Genomic DNA, 19,831 nt, shown 5'->3' on the forward strand with positions numbered 1-19,831 from the left:
TCTTTCCTGGTTTATTTTTCATTCTTAGCACTTAGCTCCTCTTAACATATTTATAGGTACTATCTTTACCTATTTCTCCACCTAGAACTCCATGATGGCAGGGACTTTGTCTCATTTGTTTATCATTATATCTACAGTGCCTAGAACCAGGCCTGGCACATGGTAGGAGCCAAATATTTACTGAACGAAGGAAAAAAATCTAAGTGTCTAGTTGTCTGCAGCCTTGTACTAAATGCTCTACAAAGAGATATATAAATATATATATGCAAGTTCAGGAACATGAAATCACTTTAGTACTTTTTACATGGGAAACCAGTTAATATAAGTGATTAATAAAAATATAGAGAAAATATATAGACCTTCAGCTGTGTATAAGTAGTGGCAAGAACAATTAACTAAGATCTAAGTTATATACCCTTAGCAGCCCATGACCTTGGGTAAGTCATCTAACCTCTGTGAACCTTAATTCCCATATGTATTGTGAAGAAAAACAAAAAATTTTTAAAGGATTTATTTATTTATTTTAGAGAGAAGAGAGGAAGACAGCACAGCAGCAGGGAGGGGCAGACAGAGAGAATCTCCAGCAGGGTCCTCTCTCAACCCAGGGGCCATCATGGGCCTCAATCCCTTGACCCATGAAATTATGACCTAAGCTGAAAACCAAGAGTCAGATGCCTAACCAACTGGGCCACCCAGGCACTCTCACAAAAATTTTTTTAAAGAAAAGATAATGCTCCTACCTCACAGATATTGTGAGGTTCAAGTTAAATAATAATGTGACAATAAAGTATAAGCTATAAAATACTACACAAATGTGCAGTATTATTATAATTATTATTATCATATTCTGTAAGCATGAGAAGTGTTAATACTTCTGAGAGGTTAATGAATTATGAAAAGGGATGTAAAGGCAGGTCTCCTAGAAATTTGGCCAGAAAAGGAATGTGATCAACGTTTTCCAGGTAAATATACAAACTAAATGAGAAAATAAGCACACACGCACGCATGCACACACACATATGTTTACGCTTGAAATACAATTTTAAACTTCCTGTTCTAGGGGCACCTTTGTGGTTCAGTTATTTTAGCATCTGACTCTGGGTTTTGGCTCAGGTCATGATCTCATGGGTCCTGGGATTGAGCCTACCATGGGCCCCATGCTCAGTAGGGAGTATGCTTTAAGATTCTCTTCCTCTGCCCCTTACCCACTGGCATGCTCACTCTGTCTCTCTCTTTCTCAAATAAATAAATCTTAAAAAAAAAAAAAATCCTGTTCTATTCTCACCACATCTCTCTTTAAAAACAAAATGAATTCAACTGCAACTTAATAACATCATTCTTGGGGGAAAAAAACACTCCAAATTTTGTTAAAAACAAAAAGGATAACTCATATGCAAAATACAGCCTTAGTTTTCAACTACCAGATAAATTCTTATAGTAAACTACACAAGGGGTTAGATTCTCTTAAGTGAACAAATAGCCTTTATCATTATTCCAATTTGACAGGACCAACCCAGATAGGAAACTCTCCATTATTTGCAAAACAAAAAAGCCATCCCAACAGCCACATAATAAGCAAACTGCATTTGATTTAAAAGGTCATCTGAATCAGCCCAGTGGCTTAGCAACAGTGTTTAGAGTTGCTGAGAGACCTAAGATGCACATGGACTTGAATTTTTTGGTCCTAGACACGTGAAACCTAAACCAGCCACTGGGACATTTACCAAAAAAAAAAAAAAAAAAATACTGGCTTTCACGAGAGAGTCAAGATGCCTGGATAAAATTCCCAACAGTGAGCTTCTAATCACTGGCAACAATTAATTTGCCTGAGAAATGATATTAAACTAATCAGCTCTTCAGGGACTCCCTTTAGGATTTATATTTAAATAAATGAGCATGACCACTGGTAAGATAACTTCTTACCAGTTGAGACTGGGAGAAAAATAAATCCTTCTAACAAAACAGCTGCAGAATAAGAAAATTACTGAAATGGAATGATTAATGGCCACTATTTATTAAGTACTCATTCATTCAACAAATGTTTACTGAGTGCATACAATGTGTTCAACAGTGAACGGACAAAATCTCTGTCCTCATGGTGCTTACTTCCATGATAATCTATTTACTCATTAAAGTAACCCTATTTGGTAGTCATTACCTCTAACTTCTACAAATTAGCAATTTGCTTGGGGCTATCCAGCTAACTTGGTCTCCCCGACTTCAAAGCCCAAGCTTTTAATTTTTTTTTTAAGATTTTATTTATTCATGAGAGAAAGAGAAAGAGAGGCAGAGACACAGGCAGAGGGAAAAGCAGGCCCCATGCAGGGAGCCCGATGTGGGACTCGATCCCGGGTCTCCAGGATCAGGCCCCAGGCTGAGACACTAAGGCTGCCCCCAAGCTTTTAATCTAATTAATCCCATAAATACAGACTGAACATTCATTCAGAAAAGTAGTCACAACTGGATTTGTGTGAGATGAACTAAGGAGAGAAGCATGGACATAAAGATACTTTCCAATTGGTTCCTCGAACATTTTCTTACTCATCAGCGAAAAACTTTTTCTAGCTGGTAGCCACTAAGTAGACAGAACAGCAACACCTAAGGCTGTCTCTTTACTTTGGGAATGTGTTTTCTTCAGAAAAGCAGGTAAACTTTGAATTTTTTAATAACTTTAAAATATTTACCTTGGTTTTCTCACCTAGCAGCATAAAGATTTCTTTTTAAAAGTAGACTTTAAAAGATAAGCCAGGATCTTCACATAGTCCTGCCTTTAAACTTTCATATGCCTGTGAAGCCTTTCTAATAAGCTTTGTATTTCATTCCTTGTTTTTATGAACACATACATTTCTCGGGCATCCAATATGTGTCAATACTGGAGCAAGTATTAAGGGCACAGATATGATTAAGACAAAGTCTCTGCCATTAAGAAGTTTGCAATCTCATGGAGGAGACAGAAACACAAATAGATAATTTCCACACAGAGTGCTAAGTGCTATTCACAGGTCTAGGGGAGCTAAGAGGGTAAGGGGAATCTAACCTCTCTGGAGGACTCAGGGAAGGGTTCTTAGAGGACTCCTGAGTCTTAAGAAAGGAAGAAAAAGAGGAAGGGAAAGGACATACAAAGACAAACAGTTCCCTGTAGCTGGGACATAAATACAAGGCAGAGAGTATATTTCCATTTATTCATTCAAAAAATATTTTTTTGAGCATATATATTTGTCAAATCTGGGTCAAATACTTCCTTGGGTTAACTCTTAAGCATCATACAACACTGTGGGGTGAGTGGTATCATTATAGCATTTTACAGAAAAGAAGACTGAGGATTGAAGAGCTTAAGTAATTTTATTTAAAACAGCCGACTGGACCTTTCAACAGTTCAGTTAGAAAATCCCTCCTTAATACTGAATTAAAACTTTCTAACACTAAACTATAATTTCCATCTGTTGGCTTTAGTTCTATCCCCAAAACTTTTCTCACAAAATCTGCCCCATTCCTCAATGATGATGATTTTGATAGCCTCAGCAAAATAATATAAAAGGGCAGATTACTAAAATATTCATCTATAATGGTTCAATCTAATAAAAAATGACAATGTATTTAACCAAAACTCCTATTAAAACCTTTATACAAGGATTTAAAGACTCTACAGATCAACTTGGACTTTAGCTTTACAAGGTCAAAGCAAGGAAGGATGAGCTTAAAGTATCAGCATGCTACAGAAATCCATTTAAATACTAAATGGAGATAAATTACCAAAGAAAAACAAAACAAAACAAAACTGACAAAGTCCTTCTTTTGAAGGAACAAAAATGAACCTGGAGATCCAAAGTTGTGTTTAAGCCTTTTATACTAGGTCCCTTCATGCTTTCCTGATTTCACACACCCTACTTTGGCAGTTTCCTTAAGTAATCTATACTTAGATCTATTTGCTCAACCATTACTTTATAAGGCTGATCTGAAGAGTAGGTTGATTTGAAGAATCCTCCTGAGAACAAGAAACACAACTTAAAAAAATTAAACAAAAGAATCTTTAAGTTTTCCATGAAAGTGTTTCACCTTTTATTTGGGGCAGGTATCCTGCTGGGTGAGCAAACAGCATGCATCTAATAAGACAGAAGCTCTTTTGCAAATTGGGCAGTGTCACCAGCCTAAATACAGAGAATGATCCTTCAAAACAGCACTCCTCACTCCTAAAAGCTACCAGCCATGTGCAGAAGGCCAAATTTGACCCTCATTTTAAAGACTTGTAAAAGAATGACTTTTACAGTTTAAACAATGGCTCCAGGTTAAGAGGTATGTACACTATCTCTCTACTATTTAGATTTGGAGAAATTTTTTGAGTAATTGGTTGTTAGCTTAATAGCTGACCAAATCAAAATATGGAAATTTTAAAATCACAATCAGATACACAAAGGAGTCTATTTAATTAATTTTAATATGAGCCCAAACCAAATATATCCCTTCTAAAGAAACAGTGTAACATAGAAGAACAAACACAGGTTTTGTAGTCAGACAAGCCAAGGTTGAAATCTGGCTTTATCACTTAGTAACTATAACAAAGCTAGATGAGGTCTGGCAAGTGACTGAACACAGTGACCTTCACTTTCCTTCTCAGTGAAAAAGGGACTATAACAACTATTTCATAGGACTGTTGTGAGGATTCAATTAGGCAATTTATTTAAAGTGTCTCATATAGTGCCTGAAACAGAACAGAATAAGCACCTCAAAAGTGTTTGTTGAGGGGCACGTGGGTGTCTCAGTTGATTAAGCGTCCGCCTTCAGCTCAGGTCATGATCCCAGGGTCCTGGGATCAAGTCTCATATCAGGCTTCCCACAGGGGGCCTGCTTCTTCCTCTGTCTCTGCCTCTCTCTGTGTCTCTTATGAATAAATAAATAAAATCTTTTTAAAAAATAATAACACAAATTGAGAGCAGCAGATGATGCTCCATTTTGTGCTAGCATCGTTTCATAAATGATTTAAATTTTGTTACTGTTATTGTTTTTAAGCCTTTTAAGCACGTTGGTAATAGAGTATAAAATCTATCTCTTGTGTAGCATCCTCTGTCTTTCAAGGAAAAACATGATGGATAGCACTACTGCATTCTATATTATTGTCAGCATGCATCAGTAAAATGTCAGTAAAACTGTCAGTAAAAACTCACCTAAAAATGATGTTTGTGTGTGCACTTATGTTTTTGCCTCCATATGTAGTAATGATCCAGGCAGGCCTCGGTCTCACACCCCACTGTTTAAAACAGTCATCAGAAAATTCCCTCAAGTTCCATGAGTGAGGTTCAAACATGTCATCAATACCATTAGTACAAAAAGGCATGACCATTTCTGTGCAGGCCTTAAAAAAGGAAATCAAAAGAGAATCCAATAAGAAAATGAGGCACAAAGAGTTAAATAAGTTATCCAAAGTCATACAGCTAGTAGTAGCAAAGCTAGGGTTTGAACTTAGTTGATTTGGCTTCAGAGCCCCTGATCTTTATCTCTGTCATACCACCTCTCATTATTCCTGGAAAGACTCAGCTGAGAAGTTACAAAAATTAGGGCTACATATTCTTCCTTTTTAAACTGCTTTCTTTTGCACTTATTATCATAATGAATCATCAAAACAACTCTGGAGGCAAAGTATTTTTATTATTATTAGTCTCATGCAGATGAAAGAATGGAGGCTAAGAGAGAATCAAATTAGACTCCCCTTCCTTTCTGCATCCATAAAATACTTCCTTTTTGGAAGTAATATAAATAGTTTATAATATAAATAGTTTTTTCAATGAACTATATTTGAAGGTGAGATCATGTCCTATTTACCTTTGTATCTTCAGAGCCTACAATGTTGTCTGGCATGTGGTAAGTACCCAGAATATATTTGGTGATGCTAAATGAAGGAAGGAAGGAAGGAAGGAAGGAAGGAAGGAAGGAAGGAAGGAAGGAAGGGAGGGAGGGAGGGAGGGAGGGAGGGAGGAAGGAAGGAAGGAAACGAACAAATGGAGGGAGGGAAGGAACAAATGAACGAACAAACTTATCCACGGTTCACAGTGTAAGACAATGGAGCCCATATTTGGATCCAGGTTGGTGACAAAATCTTGTGAACTCTGTCACAGTATAACCATATCAGTGAAAAATAAGTTCCACTTGAGGAAATGATACATGCTTACCTGATAGCTCCACCCCTGGGTTCCCAGACTGCTAGTTGTTGTCTCTGATACATTGAGGCAGCTGGCCTGGCCTGAATAATTGTAATATACATTCAGAGCTTGGAAAATATTCTGCAGAAGCTGTGCATCAGGTACGTTGGGATTTCTCAAATACTGGCACACTACCTGTCATTTTAAAAGGACATAAAGGAAGAGTCAGAATATATTTATAAAATCATGATTTTTAATGAAACAAAGAAATATGATTTTGATTTGTCTATAAAACAATCTTAAACATCTAACAGCATTGCTTGACAATTTTTATCTCAAGTATAATCCTGTTCATAAATGAATAAACCATCATTCTCTAAGTATAAAATTTAAATTACTCTTAGCTATAGAAATAAACCAGTCATTTGCATGGTGTGCAAAATCCTCCACACCTACCACTGTAGCTTCCTCCCTTGTTTCAGTCTAGCAAAATCATTCCCACCACACCAGGCTCTTTCTCTCCTCTTTGCCTTTATTCACCCTGAAATACCCTTTTCCCACTCTCCCACTCTCCCACTCCATTAATGTCTGGCAAACACCAATTCATTTTCTATAATACGTAGCTTAAGTATCACCTCCTCTGTGAGGCTATCATTAGCTATGCCCTCAAGTTGGGAAGAACTAGATCACTCCCTTTGTGCTTCTACTTATAACCTGTACTTGTTTCTAGCAAAGCCCCTATAACACTGCACTGTATTCATTTGATTCCAGAACATCTCACTCAGCACTTAGCAAGGTATCTGACACCTAAATGCTAACTAAATGAATAAATACATTTTTGTGAAAATGCAAAATTTATAAAATTTCTTATGGAAAAACTGTATCAAACTCCAATATGTATGTATGATAAGAAGCATACCAGGTAGTACCCTAGATTCCAAATATTCTTATTACTGAACTATAATTAGCACCTGAAACTCTAGTACTAAAAATCACACAATACTCAGGGTCGGGAGTAAAGCAGGAATGACTAGACAGGGGTGTGGGGAACTTTTAAGGGAAGAAAAATATTCAATATCTTCACAGAGGTCTGGGTAATACAACAAACAGTCCACCTGGAATTTGTCTAATTAACTGTATATAAATTTTATATTAAAAAAAGAATCATACAGGGGATCCCTGGGTGGCTCAATGGTTTAGTGCCTGCCTTCAGCCGAGGGTGTGATCCTGGAGTCCCGGGATCGAGTTCCACATCAGGCTCCCTGCATGGAGCCTGCTTTTTCCCCTGCCTATGTCTCTGCCTATCTCTCTCTCTCTCTCTCTCTCTACGTGTCTCTCATGAATAAATAAGTTAAATAAAATCTTTAAAAAAAAAGAATCATACAAATAATAAACTCTAGTTAATGATGATAAAGAAGAAGTACACTAATGTCTGCAACTCACTGAAATGCATTTAAAAGGTAAAATGGAATGAAGGATAGAAGAATGGCTAGGCAAATATGTATGTGCTAAATCAAATATAGCAAAATGCTTTTCTAGAATTTAAGTGGTATTTTTATGGGTGTTCACTGTCCAATTATTTCAGTGTTTCTGTATTTGAAATTTTCACAATAAAATGTTGGGGAAAAATCACAGGCAATGGAATCAGAGTAGAAAAACAACAATAGCTACTAATTACTAAGTTCTGGGTTTACAATCATTATATCATACATTCCTCAAACAATCTTATCAGATATATTATTGTCCACTATTTTACACAGAGAAATCGAATCTTAGGTTAAATCACTTTATTTAAGGTCATCCAGCTGGTAAATGTTAAGATCTAGATACAACTCCAGATCTCTCTAGTTCTGAAAGATACATCTTATCCATTACGCTACACAACTTAAAAAGCATTCCTTGTAAAACTGCAAATAGCCTCAATGGCAAGGAAAACACATTTATTAAGTTTGCATCCTCTATTAACACCTTGACATGAAGTCAGTGATTTGGTCCTTTCTCCTCTCATATGGAAAAGATTGTATACAGCAGGCAAGTTCTGATTAAGAGAGAGAGAGAGAGAGAGAGAGAGAGAGATGTCCAGAGAAGAAAGAGCCAGGAAAGAAAGAGTCTAGTTACCCTACTTCAGGGAGAGACTCTGGGCAGCAGAAGCCACAAGGCCTGGGCTGGGGACGTGCTCCCACTCAGGAAAGAAGGACACTGAGAAAGGAAGTGAACAGCAGAAAGCAAACCATCACAGTTCTGCTTAGGACCAGTTTCCAGCAACACCTTTCTGAAAAAAAAAAAAAAAAAAAAAGGAAATGTGAAAAGGCAGAAGAAATGAATCAGAGAAAATTCAATGCCCCTCCCCAAACGCATTTAGCACAAAAATATTTCTGTACTTTGTGAAAAAACAGTTTCATAGTCAAATAATTTTAAGAAATGTTGTATCTGCAAATGTGAACAATTTACTTGACTGCAGGATTCCTCAGAGCCTTTAACATGCTCAATGTGGCTTTCCAAAAGGGAGACAGAGTGTGCACTACTCCCAGTAAGTTTTAGAGTGAAAGAAAAGTCAGAAATTAAGGTGTCCAAAGAACTTGGATATACCTTAAAAAGTAACAGAGAGGTCATAAGAATAAGATACACCTGAAAAGGTGTACATAAAGAAACAGAATTGAGCAAGCCTATCAAACCTAAAGAAGTAAGAAAATGTAAGCTGAAGAAAAAAAGGCAAAAAACAGTGTTTTCTGACAACTTTCAATTATTCATGGTAAGTCAAAAATACCTAACATTTGCATAGCACCTTTCTCAGAAAATGTTCCTAAGAAATACTCAAGAAAATATGGAAATTAAGGACCAATCACAGAATTTGTTAAACTACTAATTCCCAACAGTTGATCAGCATTCCTTCTTTACTGTGGACATTAACAGTGGACTCTGCTCTTCCCAATTGCAACATAAAACTATGGAATGGATCCATGGGATGCATAGAAAAGCATTATGTTCAAGCACAGCTAGATAGATGAGGCGGGGTGACAATGTAAGCTGGGCAGGAGGAAACGGGGAGTGCTGACGAGCAATAACAAACAAGTGGCTTAAAACTCTGGAAAAGAACAGTAGCAAGTTAAGTGTGACTCACATGCTGGCATCAGATCCCCTCTCAGAGCTAGAACACTAGGCCTCTGTCAGGCAAAGAAAAGGAGTCCCCATGAATAGCCATCTCTGCAAACAGCAGTTACTGTCACTCCTTAAAAGACACAAGCATGGCTGGGGACCGGCACCGGCTGACAATACTTGGGTTTCTGCAGCCCCAGTTACACAGAGAGAACATCATGGTCAGAAACTTGGCGTCTGCTAATAGAGATTCTGTGTCCAGATTAAGGCAACTCCTGGATCTACTGTCCTCTGTGAGGTCAGGGCTCCCTTGGAGTACTGGGTTCAGTTCTGAGCATCACACTCTAAGAAGGACAATGATCAACATGAGAAAATCCAGAGGGGAGCAAGTAGGATGGGGAGTTGAGGAAAAGTTGAAGCAATCCTACAATTCCTCATTTGTATCATTCCTAATCTTTCATACTACAAAAGGCTACAATAAACAACCTTGGGGCTAAATCTTAACATATACTCTTAATTGTTTTCTTAAGATAACTGATTCAAAGTAAATAAACATTTTTTAAAAGATTTTATTTGAGAGAGAGGGTAAGAGCGAGAGTGAGAGAGAGAGAGCGCACACACAGGTGGAGGAGGGGCAGAGGGCGAAGCAGACTCTGCTAAGCAGGGAGTTGGGAGGAGGAGCTTGATCTCGGGACCTCAGGAGCATGAACTGAGCTGAACCAACTGAACAACCCAGGTGCCCTGGAAAAGAAAAAATTTTAAGGCCTTTGCTACATCTTGTCAAGCAAGGATGACAGAAGAAAGAAAGTACCAATTTATAATTCTACTGGTACACTAGATAATAGAAGGCCTTAAAAAAATCACTTAAAATTTTTTGGTAAAATATTTACAAATTTACTAAGAGAATTTTATTATTTTAGTGCTTCTAAAGTTCCCGTCTAACGCAAAAGTTCTGTGAGTCCAAGCATCATCCTCTAGCATAAAGAACACAATCTCTACATATTTCTATATAGTTTAACAATTAGGGTTGCCAACTACTTCCATTCAAAATACTCACCACTCATGTACCTCTGTACTATATTTTCTATTCATTTTGTGGACACAATCAAATTAGCTTCTTCTAAACAATTTCTACACAAGGTATGGCATTTCTACTTAAGCCATAAATTCACTGATAGGAGGGTATCGGGACTGAGGCTGCTAGTACAACTACTAAATACCCCTTAAGGTCAGGTACCTTCCCTACAATGACCCAGGGAAAACATACAATGGCCATCCCCAAATCACAAAGGCAAAAAAAAAAAAAAAACCTTGGCAAGGTCTGGCTAGTGATAAACAGTCTGAAAACTACAAATATAAGTTCTAAACCGAGACTTTTGCCACAAAGTCCTGGTAAAACACTGTTCCTCTATTATTATATAACAACAATAATAGCTATTGTTAATATCATATAACTAGTATCAATTTAGTGCTTACTATACACTATTACATTCTCATTATGAACCTAATAAGCATTATAATTACTATATCCCCACTTTGCAGATGAGGAAACTAAAGCACAGAGAGGTTAAGAAACTTGCCCAAAATTATACAGCCAGGAAGTGGCAGAGCTGGGATTTAATTAAATGCAAGACTCACTCTAGAGCTTCCATTTGTAATAACCAACACTACACATACCCAACTTCAAAGTTGTAGTATTAGAGAAAAGTAACACAAACAGTGCCTAAATATACCTGTAGTCTTATGCTTAACTTATTAAGCAAAATTTTTTATTCTTAAACTATCTTTATATTTTTCTAAGTTTATTTTAGGTAAAAATTCTAATAAAAGGGATTCTGTGGCAATATAAAAGTCACATAACTTTTGAAATATGTAACAAAAAAAGAAAACTGTAAAATAGAGTAATTAATATGAGGCTCAACAATCAACATATGAAATACTTAATTTACTTTCTATTTCCTAGAACAAAGGTGAATGCCCAGGAAAAACTTAAAAAGAGCATTATAAGTCCATTTTAATAATTCTGGTTTTCTTTTTCTTTTTTTTTTTTTTTAAATAATTCTGGTTTTAAAGAGTATAGAACTAGATAGAACATTCCAATTTTAGTACCAAACTAATTACTTTTGCACCCAAATATTTAGATTCTGCCCTTTGACCCCACATACACTACAGAAAGTAAAGATAATGATTTGTTTAAAAGCTTTACGTGTCCCCTTACCTTTAAAAATAAGCATTTGAATAAGAGAAAGATAAAGGGGGCAAAGAAATTTTTTTTAAAAGGAAAGAAAGAAGATGGGTTAAAAAAAAAAAAAAAAAAAAGACCAACCTCCTCTCAGAAAGTATGGTCCATCCACATTAGAGAAAGGATTAAGCAGATACATTCAGCTTTTCTAACAGATTTTCTTTCTCTAAGGCTTCAATACCCCTCTCACACTCACAGATAATCACATTAGTTTTGTCATTAAAAGCTCTCTTTTCATAGAATGCACCTAAACCGCTTAAACCACCCAGAGAGGTCGCATACATTATCAAACACCAAGACAAACGGAAGAGATTTTCCATCTTATGTCTTATTATTTCACTGTATCTATCTGCATGCTCAGAAGGCTAAGCCAAAAGATTTGGTGAGTTATCAGCTAAAAACCTATTCAAAATAAACAACCTCTATAGTATCCTTAAAAACTGCTCTTTAAACTGAGAAGAGACCTGGTAGTTTTTAATGCTGACAAAGTAGTCAAATGACAGAGAGGTTTTTCTATTTCCCTTTTCTCTTCTTCCCTGCATTCCCTCAGCCAAGTCGATGATTATTTCTGCATGAATGTTGCAGCTTCTGTTAACAGTAAACAAAAGCAAATGGACTCCGAGTGTGCAAAGCTCACAAACAAATTAAAAGAATGATACTGGAGTTGACATGGAAAAGGCATTCAATCACTGTCTCTGGATCCTTCAGAACTGTACAAGGTCCAGGCAGAATTGAAATCACTTACTTTTTTTTCATAACCTAACTGTTACACATTATCTCACTATCCTAAGCCTGAGTTACAGACTTAGAAAAGGACTGCTGTTTGTCAGCTCTTTAAAAAGGAGGAAGTGTATCAGAGGGAGGAGGAGTCCTGGCTAAATGGAACTATCCAAGTGAAAGAGCGGTCCCCAACTGGGTAGTGTTTCTGGGATTAGTGGGTTGAGAGAACAGAGAGGAGGTCAAGAAAGGAGAAACAGAATGAACAGTGAAAGAAAGTGATCTGAAGCTAAAAGTTTGAGAGGGAGGCATGTAGTAGAAAAACTCTGAAATCATATAGGATAAAACTGGAAATAGAGGCAATGAAAATTCCTCAAGCAGGGGGCAAAGAGATTTCTTTTGGTTGGGGTACAAGCAAGAAACAGAATCATATTATAAGCAATTAAGAACTCCTTAATATGCCAAAAGAAAGGATAAAGCCAGTAAGAAAGAACTGAAGAGAAATGTAAAAGGTGATTGTCGGGCAAAAATACAAGTTATCTTGCCCGAAAAATAAACTTTTAGAATGTAAAATATACAAAAGATAAAAGAAGGATTGTGCTAAGTCAAAAACAGATGACAAATATTTGAGATATACTCAATTAACTTTGAGTGAATATTTAGGAGAGAGAAAGGATAGAACATTTATTTACATTTAAGATGCAACAACAAAATATCTCAAAAGGAACGTAAAAGAAATGGAGAGAAAAGCAAAGTTAGTGTTCCTTGTTCCAAATCACACAGAAATGAACACTAAAAAGCTGTATTCTTCTGGCTTTTTTCTAAATCAGGGGTCAGCATGCCAAATCCAGGCTATTGCCTATTTTAGAAATAAAGTATTATTGTGACACAGTCTTCCTCATTGATTTATATTTGTCTATGGCTATTTTCTTGCTATAACTGCAGAACTGGGTAACTGCAACAGAAACTGAGTGGCCCACAAAACATAAAATATTTATTATCTAGTCCTTTACAAATAAAGTTTGCCTACCTTCATTCTAAATAACAAGGGAATTCCCCATGTTTTTATCACCTGACAAACTCATTTGCTCTTCGAGTGGGCATAAAAATCCAAACATAATTCTCACTTTGTACAAAGAATACAGTTAAATCTGATAGTTGACACAATATGGCTAGAGATCCACCCAAAACTTCAGCCAAATCCTCTGCTAATCCAGGGCAATATGGTAGAAGATCAGAGGCTCTGAACAATGGTAGACCCAAGTTCAAATTCCACTTTCACCACTCTTCACGGAGTTTAAATTTCCTCTCCATAAAACTCCATAAATTTCCTCTCCATTGTAGCTTTTTCCCATATTGTGGGGATTAAATGGGATAGCATACATGAAAGTATTCTGTAAACAGTAAAATAATATAGATAAAGGTATCAGCACAAAGACATATATGGAGGCTAACTGGCTCAAATTTAGTTTTTTCTCATTACTTTGATCCAGGTTTTCTTATCATGAAAGAAATCTGCTCTTTTAAATAATTCTGTATTGATTAAATTCAATTTAATTCTATACACATTTACCTCTGGCCTGCTATGTGCAAGACATCCACTTGTCATTCTATATTTTCGATGATGAATAGCAAATGACTCTGTTCCATTTGGGTTACAAAGTTTTGAGCAAAATGTTCATTTAATATTAAGTTCAAAAAGAATGTATTAAGTTGAAAGTGCTTTTGAAAACTGGTTCTCATATTATCAAGTGTATTTACATTTCCGGCACTTATTGTAGCTGTAAGATCAGTTATATTCTCTAAACTTAACCATTAAGTTGGCCAAACTTTGATTTTAAAAGTAAGACGAGGGGATCCCTGGGTGGCTCAGTGGTTTAGAGCCTGCCTTTGGCCCAGGGCGTGATCCTGGAGTTCTGGGATTGAGTCCCACATCAGGCTCCCTACATGGAGTCTGCTTTTCCCTCTGCCTGTGTCTCTGCCTCTCTCTTTCTCTCCCTCTGCGTCTCTCATGAATAAATAAATAAAATCTTAAAAAAAAAAAAAAAAGTAAGATGAATGTTCTTTACAAAAGAATGTTTAAAAGGGGATACACAATAAAGAATTTTGCCATGCAAAGAACCTAAACATTTATGGTGTAACGTATCTTTATACTTTACAGAGTCTCTTCACATCTAATATTTTATTTGATCTTCAGCACAACCCTATAGGGAATGTAAATATCATGATCTCATTTTGTAGAGCAAGTCATTGAGGTTTGGAAGAAGACTGCCTCACCCAAGATCACACGACTGATAAATGGTAGTTGTAGATCAAGGATTCAGAGTCAGTACTCTTTCCACTCCACTTTGCTGCATAGTTATCACTTCTTTATGATATGTGCAGCGCTTAGAACACATTAGCAGTTGACTGAATCATAGCACTATGATAGCAGTTGCCATTTATTAAACACTAACCATATATAGCATAGGTCTATGTGTCTCACATAGATCACAAAGATTAATTATCCATGCAAAGTATACAGCACAGGACTTGGCATATAGTAATCATTCCATTAGCAGCAACTACTGGTCTTAGTTCTAATTCAAACAACTCTATAATCTACACATTTTTTCTCCTTTATTCAAATGAGAGGAAATTAATGCAGCAAAACTGGGTAAGGGGAGCCTGGGTGGTGCAGTTGGTTAAGCTGCGAACTGTTGGTTTGGGTTCAGGTGGTGATCTTAGGGTCTTAAGATGAGCCCTGCATTGGGCTCAGCACTCAGTGTGGTCTGCTTAAGAGAGCCTCTCCTCTTCCCTCTCCCCCTCTCCCCACTGTGTTCTTTCTCTCTAAAAAATAAATAAATAAATCTTAAAAAGAAAAGAAAAGTTAGATAAGATGTCCAAGGTGAGTAAGGATTTCTGCCCAGGTTAGTCATACCAAAGTCATATCATACTTTGTCACTGGAGATTCCTCTGATGCTGAAAGTAGCAGAAAGCACCAATTTAAAAAACAAAACCCTGACACTAATAGTACAATATACGTTAACTAACTTGAATATAAATTTTTTTAAAAAAAGGAAAGATGCCTTCTAAAAACAAAAAGAGAGTGAGACAAGTCCATATTAAAAGTGATGACAGGACATTTTCCTATTACCTTGATAGGCCATGGAGGCAAAGGCTGTAAAAAGTCAGACTCATAAGGGTAGTCCACCATTGCCATATTTATCCAGGTTTCAGAGATCCAAATTTTCAAATGCTGGACATCCTGAGTATTTGTTAGTGGGGTACATAAGTGAAGGGCTTCAGAAAGCCAACCCAAGCCAGCACCTGAGAATAGAATCACATTGTTGGAATCTAAAAAGCAGTCCCTGACAGAAAGTTTTATTTGGTATTTTAAAAAATTCAATCTTCTATATCATTTCTCCAAGAATGCTTTTTCAACATTTAATAAAATATTTTTAGAGCACCTACATAATCTCATGATAAACAAGCTGTCTATTCTGATGGAGTTTGCCAGAATTTATATGAATTATTCCGTTTCAAAGATATTATTTATATGAATTATTCCGTTTCAAAGATACTATTTAAATAAGTAAGTAAATAAATAAAATGGAACATTAGAGAGCATTCAGAATGTGTAAACCACAACTAAATACAACAAATGGATGTATGACATAATGTTGAGCAAAAGACAGCAGACACAAAACATAAATGTTCCTGATTATACCAGATGATGATTATACTATTATACCATACTGATTATATTTTCCCTTGTGAAATTTCATAAAGTGATCTATTTTATTTGTGTACTTTTCTGTATGTTCTACTTAAATTAAAAAAAAAAAACTGAGAAGTATTGAAATTAACAAGTGAAAGGTAAATAACTCCATGATATCTATTCTATTAATTGAAGCTTACCTGTTCTTGAATATCGATTAATAGCATCCCAGGACCTACGGATGCTTTCTGAACAATTTGGGCCACTTTTCTTAAAATCCGTAGTTACAATCTCCATAAATACACCACAAGATACCAGATTACCAAATTGCCAGATGGGGGCAGAGGCTGCAAGAGCTCTAAATGGTGAGAAAAATAAGAAAGGAGAAAAGAAAAAAAATGTAACTCACTGAATTCAAATTTTAAAATCAAAACTGATATTGAATAAAAATGGTGAGAGAAATAAGTTGTTAATGAGATAGAAAGTAGAAATATCAGTAAACAGAACATGTTTTACCCCCAAAAAAATTTCTAAGTATGCCTTGACAATCATTAAGAAGTGCTCATGTCCAACATAAATGCATTTACCCAACCACCATATGAGGATATTTCATCCTGAACCAGGCTGCAAGCATGCCACCGTAAGAGCCCCCTATGGCAATGACAGGTTGATTTTTAGCTCCTGGGATTGTTCTTTTCAAGTGCTTGATTAACATTGCAAAATCAGCCAGAGCTTGTTCTGATGTCAGATAATTCAAGTGTCTGGAATCCTAAAGAAAAGTAACAAAGAACACGTATAAATGTACACATAATAGCAGCTCAGGCATAGCATAGATCCAGGAAAAAAGCCAGTCAGATAAGCTTTTCTCCAATTGAGTTAAAATACACCCCATCAACACAATAGCAAAGCTGATTTAAACAAATCATTAAAAAATGATTTTACATTTGTGAGACGAACAATGTAATTTTTATTAAAATGCTATTTACCAAAGATCTTGTTGAGGTAGCAACAACAGAAACAAACTGTAACATTTAAAATAGCAAATGTGATAGAATATAACTCTCCGCTTAACAGACAATTGCTGTATTATAATTTTTATTTTAATAAAACTTGAAACAGGGGCACCTGGGTGGCTCAGTGGTTGAGCATCTGCCTTCAGCTCAGGGTATGATTCCAGGATCCTGTGATCAAGTCCTGCATCAGGCTCCTTGCAGGGAAGCCTGCTTCTTCCTCTGCCTATGTCTCTGCCTCTCCCTCCGTATTCTCATGAATAAATAAATAAAATCTTTAAAAATAAATAAATAAAAGTTTAAAAAACCTGAAACATTTAGGGGCACCTGGGTGGCTCAGTCAGTTAAGCATCCACCTTTGCCTCAGGTCATGATTCCAGAGTCCCAGGATCAAGGCCCTGTGTCAGGCTCCCAGCTCGGCCTGCAGTCTGCTTCTCCCTCTGCCTCTGCTCCTCCCTTTCACTCATTCTCTCTCTCTCAAATAAATAAAGTATGTCTGTATGGCTACCATACAGACAAAGGTATATTGAATCCTGTGAAAAATTAAAGAATCATCAATCAAAATAAAACTCATTCTCCCTAATCAGAAAGATAATTATCATGTCTGATATACCAACAACTGGAAATTACCTTGTTGTAAACAACTATAAAATTGGAGTTAAAAACAAAAACCAATATAGCAACTATATTCAAGCATTAGAAAACAGGCAACGTAAAACATTGATTCCTGAGAGAAGGATACTCATAAAGTTCCATGATCATCTAACTCTGCCTAGAGATAATTGCTTCACTTCAACATAGAGAGGTAGAACTCAGAATCCTGCTAAGCTGAGGAGGCTAATAAAGTATTTCCTTTAAAAGTCTAAGTCTTCTCTCTTTGAACTTGGACTGGACTTAGTAACTTGGTTCTAACCAACAAAATGTGTCAGAAGTGATATGTGGCTTCCAATGTTAAGTCATAATAATCACAAGCAGTTTCCACCTTGCTCTGTTGGATTACTAATTTTGAGGAAAGCCAGCTACTTTGTCATGAGGCCACTCAAGTAAGGCTTTGGAGAAACCTAGGAAGAGACAAACTGCAGCCTCTTGCTAACACCCTGCAACATTTTGTCACTCATGTGGATTCTCCTTATAGTGGAGAGGGTTCTCTGGCAGCAGTCAGGCCTTCAGATAACTATTAGCACCAGCTGACATCTCAACCTCATGAGACCCCTTGAAAAAGAACCTCCTAGCTGAGCCACTCTTAATTCCTTACCCATAGGAACTATGAGACAATAAATGTCAATCGCTGTTTTAAGTCACTGAGGTTTGAAGTAAATTGTTACATAGCAATAGGTAAATAGTCCAGCTATATACCTATTAGGCTACCCTATTTGATCTTCATGCTTTGGTCTCACCACTCTGTTTGACTTTGTCCATCATTTGGCACATTCAAAAACCACATAGTTCTCATCTTTCCTCTTTCCTATGTATGTCACCTACTCCTTTAACCTTACTCCTTATCCAAGATGCAGATTTTCTGACCTCTTACCTCCTTTCTCATTGTCTGTCTGTCACTAATCTTTTACTTCCAGCTTTCATGGCACCATATATGGTTGAGTGTGATTTTTTTCTAATCCTCACATATTTGTAATATTATCTCCTAAGCTACTGACAAAATCTGTGAGCACATGAAGAGAAAGAAGGTTATCAAAGAGAACCCTTAGCTCCATTTTGCTAACAAAGTATGAATCAAAGGGATCTAGGAGAGGATATTACGTTTTTGCCTGCAATAAGCTACTTTCCAATGGTTTCAGAACTCATCAACTCCTCTAATCAGATAATTATGCAGAATAATAAACTAAAGAATTGAGTTTCCCATGCGGTATCACCATGTGGCACACATATCACCAAATTGTTCTGCTTTCATTTACAACACAAGGACTTTTTATTTATTTTATTTATTTATAACATGAGCTAATAAAGCCTTTGAGAACAAAAATTAAAACTCCTTTCAAAATAGGCAGCCTAGAAAATTACTGTCCCCAAGTTCTTTTGACTCAGAGTTCCCCAAAAGGATAGCTGATCTTAGATAATACACAATCTTTTTAAATTTAATACTTGTTTTAATGTAATTTAGAAAAAAACATACCTAGTCCATAAAGCCCTTGGTTAAGGTAATACAAAGTTTGAAAAGTTAGTTGTTTAGAGAAAAATATTATGTAGGTAATAGTGCAGATGGCAAATTCATATACCCAGAATCACAAAGGTAGTACATGAGTGACTTAGTTAAGGAAAAAGTACCCTTTTTATTAGGTAGAGTCTATGGTCAAGGCCAAAGCTCCTTGTGAGCTCAGGAAAGGCCACAAGGGAATCTAAGTGGCCGGTTGGACTCCCAAAACAGGGATAATTTATTCTTACTATATTGAAAAATACCTTATTAAATATTTGAGTACTCATTATATTTTTCTCTGTGGTAGACCCAGTAATTTAAGTGTATAACTTATAAAGCAGAATTATTTAGTGACATTTTTGAAACAATGAGAAGTTCCCTCCATAGTCTCTGCAGCCATTCCTTAAGATTTTGCTGGTGAAGGCTAGCCTCATCACACGGAGTTAAAAGACTGATTAACATTAGAAATGATAATATTATGGTTTAAGAAAGGCTTAATCTGTTTGATTGCATATAAAAAGAAAAGATTAAATACAAATTTTTGAAATTTCAAGCTGTTCAAGTTAAAGCTATCATTTCTTAGAGTGGGACATGTTATTAGAACAAGTAGTATCTTAAACTTAAAAAAAAAAAAAAACCCAAAAACCTTTTAAACTTAAAAATAAAAAGTATACAGGCATACCTCAGAGATATTGCAGGTTCACTTCCAGACCACTGCAATAAAGTGAATATCGCAATAAAGCGAGTCCAATGACTATTTTGGTTTCCTAGTGTACATAA

The 19,831-nt window shown here is 36.2% G+C and overlaps 1 protein-coding gene and 1 long non-coding RNA gene across 3 annotated transcripts in view; one reads left to right on the plus strand and one right to left on the minus strand.

The window, feature by feature from the left end:
* Positions 1–19,831, plus strand: part of LOC144294980 (uncharacterized) — a 45,739-nt gene that overhangs the window by 9,656 nt on the left and 16,252 nt on the right. The gene's annotated exons all lie outside the window — the stretch shown is intronic.
* PRCP (prolylcarboxypeptidase) overlaps positions 1–19,831 on the minus strand; it is a 65,271-nt gene that overhangs the window by 5,252 nt on the left and 40,188 nt on the right. For both annotated transcript variants that reach the window (XM_077867231.1, XM_077867232.1), the window contains exons 5-9: positions 16,477–16,658; positions 16,090–16,247; positions 15,326–15,498; positions 6,165–6,329; positions 5,163–5,350 (exon numbers count right to left, since the gene is read on the minus strand). In XM_077867231.1, coding sequence (XP_077723357.1) covers positions 5,163–5,350; positions 6,165–6,329; positions 15,326–15,498; positions 16,090–16,247; positions 16,477–16,658 — 866 coding nt within the window. The remainder of the gene's footprint in view (positions 1–5,162; positions 5,351–6,164; positions 6,330–15,325; positions 15,499–16,089; positions 16,248–16,476; positions 16,659–19,831) is intronic.

Source organism: Canis aureus, chromosome 23 (genome assembly GCF_053574225.1).
Source record: "Canis aureus isolate CA01 chromosome 23, VMU_Caureus_v.1.0, whole genome shotgun sequence".
In the NCBI taxonomy this organism is placed as follows: Eukaryota; Metazoa; Chordata; class Mammalia; order Carnivora; family Canidae; genus Canis; species Canis aureus.